Source organism: Marmota marmota, unplaced genomic scaffold (genome assembly GCF_001458135.2).
Source record: "Marmota marmota marmota unplaced genomic scaffold, marMar, whole genome shotgun sequence".
Classification (NCBI taxonomy): domain Eukaryota; kingdom Metazoa; phylum Chordata; class Mammalia; order Rodentia; family Sciuridae; genus Marmota; species Marmota marmota.
This window is the reverse complement of record NW_026000229.1, coordinates 38,136,631-38,138,966: the sequence shown is the minus strand read 5'-3', so window position 1 is coordinate 38,138,966 and position 2,336 is coordinate 38,136,631. Positions and strand designations below refer to the sequence as shown.

At 35.0% G+C, this 2,336-nt stretch overlaps 1 protein-coding gene across 2 annotated transcripts in view; it reads left to right on the top strand.

The window, feature by feature from the left end:
- The window catches only part of Bub1b (BUB1 mitotic checkpoint serine/threonine kinase B), a 62,460-nt gene that overhangs the window by 20,496 nt on the left and 39,628 nt on the right, over positions 1-2,336 (top strand). For both annotated transcript variants that reach the window (XM_048793091.1, XM_015480837.2), the window contains exons 7-8: positions 668-882; positions 1,055-1,146. In XM_048793091.1, coding sequence (XP_048649048.1) covers positions 668-882; positions 1,055-1,146 — 307 coding nt within the window. The remainder of the gene's footprint in view (positions 1-667; positions 883-1,054; positions 1,147-2,336) is intronic.

Below are 2,336 nucleotides of genomic sequence, written 5' to 3'. Positions count from 1 at the left end.
TTTTTTTTTTTTTTTTTTTTTTTTTTTTTTTTTGTACTATAAATAAAAGATTAGAAGTTGTAGGAAGGAGGGGAAAATAGGGCAATGATAAGTAACAAAAACAGAGTGGATAAAACTGTTACTAATTTAATTTATTAAGGTTTTTTGAAATAATTGTTTTTTAGCCAGACATGGTGGCGAATACCTGTACCACCTACCTGGGAGTCTGAGACAGGAGGATTGCAAGTTCAGATCTAGCCTTAGCAACTTAGCAAAGGCTTCCAGCAGCAACTCAGACCCTGTCTCAAAACATAAAAAGGATTGGGGATATGGCTCAGTTTCTAAGCACCCCTGGGTTCAGTCACCCCTGGGATTGAACCCAGGGGTACTTTATTACTGAGATACAGTAATCCTAGCCCTTTTTTAAAGTTTTATTTTGAGATAGGGTCTTGCTAAGTTTCCCAGGTTGGCCTTGAATTTACAATACCTCCTGACTCAGCCTCCAAAATTGCTGGGATAATAGACTTATGTCACTGTACCTGGCTAAAATAATTACTTTTTAAAAAAATCTTCTTTTGATTCTATGATAGTAGAGTATTTTCCTTGATTTGGGAAATAGGTATACCTTATTTTGTAACTAAGCTGATATTTAAAGATTCCTTGTGAAGTTTTTCTATTTTTCACCTAGCTCCAAGCCAGAACAGAGGATTCCAAACTCCAGTTCCTCAGCAGATGCAAAATAATTGTAGAATTACTGTTTTTGATGAAAATGCTGATCAGGCTTCTAGAGCAGAGTTGTTTAAGCCCATGATCCAGCCATGGATGGCACCACCTGTCCCCAGAGCTAAAGAGAATGAACTACATGCAGGCCCTTGGAACACAGACAGGCCCTTGGAATACAGGGTAAGGACTCATAGATCAAATGTATATGCTAACATAACATAGACTTCAGGTTTATAATAGAGGAGTATTTTTAGCATCTCTTAATTCCTCTTGAATATTTAAGTAGAATCTGCATATTTTTTTGGCAGAATGTAAAAAGTATGGTAATTTTTTTTTTTTTTTTTATCTCCAGCCTCATGGCAGTATAGCTTCTGTGACAACTGTACCCCCTGTTGTTCCCAGTTTTACTCCATATGTGGAAGAGACTGCACAACAGCCAGTTATGTGAGTATGGTTTCCAGATACTTTGAAGTGGAAATGATTAAGGGTGGGCAGAGACACCTATCCTAGTTCAAATCCTCAGCATTTTCTTTGTGAAAATGAAAATAGACAAAGTTTTGTGTATACCTTTTATTTATACTACCTTGAATATATTAGGGCTAAAAAACTCTTAGTAATATTTTTATTAGGGTATAAACATCAGGTTGATTTATGTTTACATTGTTATAATGAGGGTAATCACTGTTATTTTAGTGAGATATTATTTGTTATTGATTGTAATTGGAAATTGTGGTAATTGTACTTTTTATCCTGCTTTTTCCTTCTGCATATATTTTTTTCCCTTCTTGCTAACCCTTAGCATTTCTTTTGTAAGAAGAAACATGATAGGTGATGGATATAATCAAGTCAGTCCAAGATCTAGTCCAGTACTTAGCATTGTTGAATCCTAATGCTAAGTTCAATTCTGTGTAAAAGGTTCCTTATAACTAATTTATAATTGCCATTTCATACTAGGTACCATAGAAATGCAGAAATAAGTTTTGACCCATATTCTGCCTAATGAAGAGTCATGATACAGGAAACTTTTTTAAGAAATTCATGTGAGCCTTTATAGAAATTGATGACATACATTTTTGGATGTTTAATTTTTCTAATGTTTCAAGTTACTTTGTAGAAACATGAATTATGTCAAAGTTAATAATGGTATAGAAAATGTTAAACTTTATTTAAATTCTTTTTCTTTGGTGTCTTATTGGACCTAACTACATGGCTTTTCTTTTTTTCTTTTTCACTAGTTTGTGTGTGTGTGTGTGTGTGGTGCTGGGGATCACACTCAGGTTCTTGTGCATACTAGTCAACCATTTTGCCATTGAGCTGCATACAGCCCCTTTTTTTTTTAGTAATTTTTTTTTAGTTGTAGATGGACACAATACCTTTTTATTTATTTTTATGTGGTGCTGGGGATCAAACTCAGTGCCTCATGCATGCTAGGCAAGCGCCCTATCACTGAGCCACAGCCCCTTTTTTTGAAATATATTTTGAGATAGGATATATTTTGAGATGGGATAAATGGGCATGATGTATACCATCATGCCCATTTATCTTTAAGTAAGTAAGAGTGTGTGTGTGTGTGTGTGTGTGTGTGTGTGTGTGTGAGAGAGAGAGAGAGAGAGAGAGAGAGAGAGAGAGAGAGA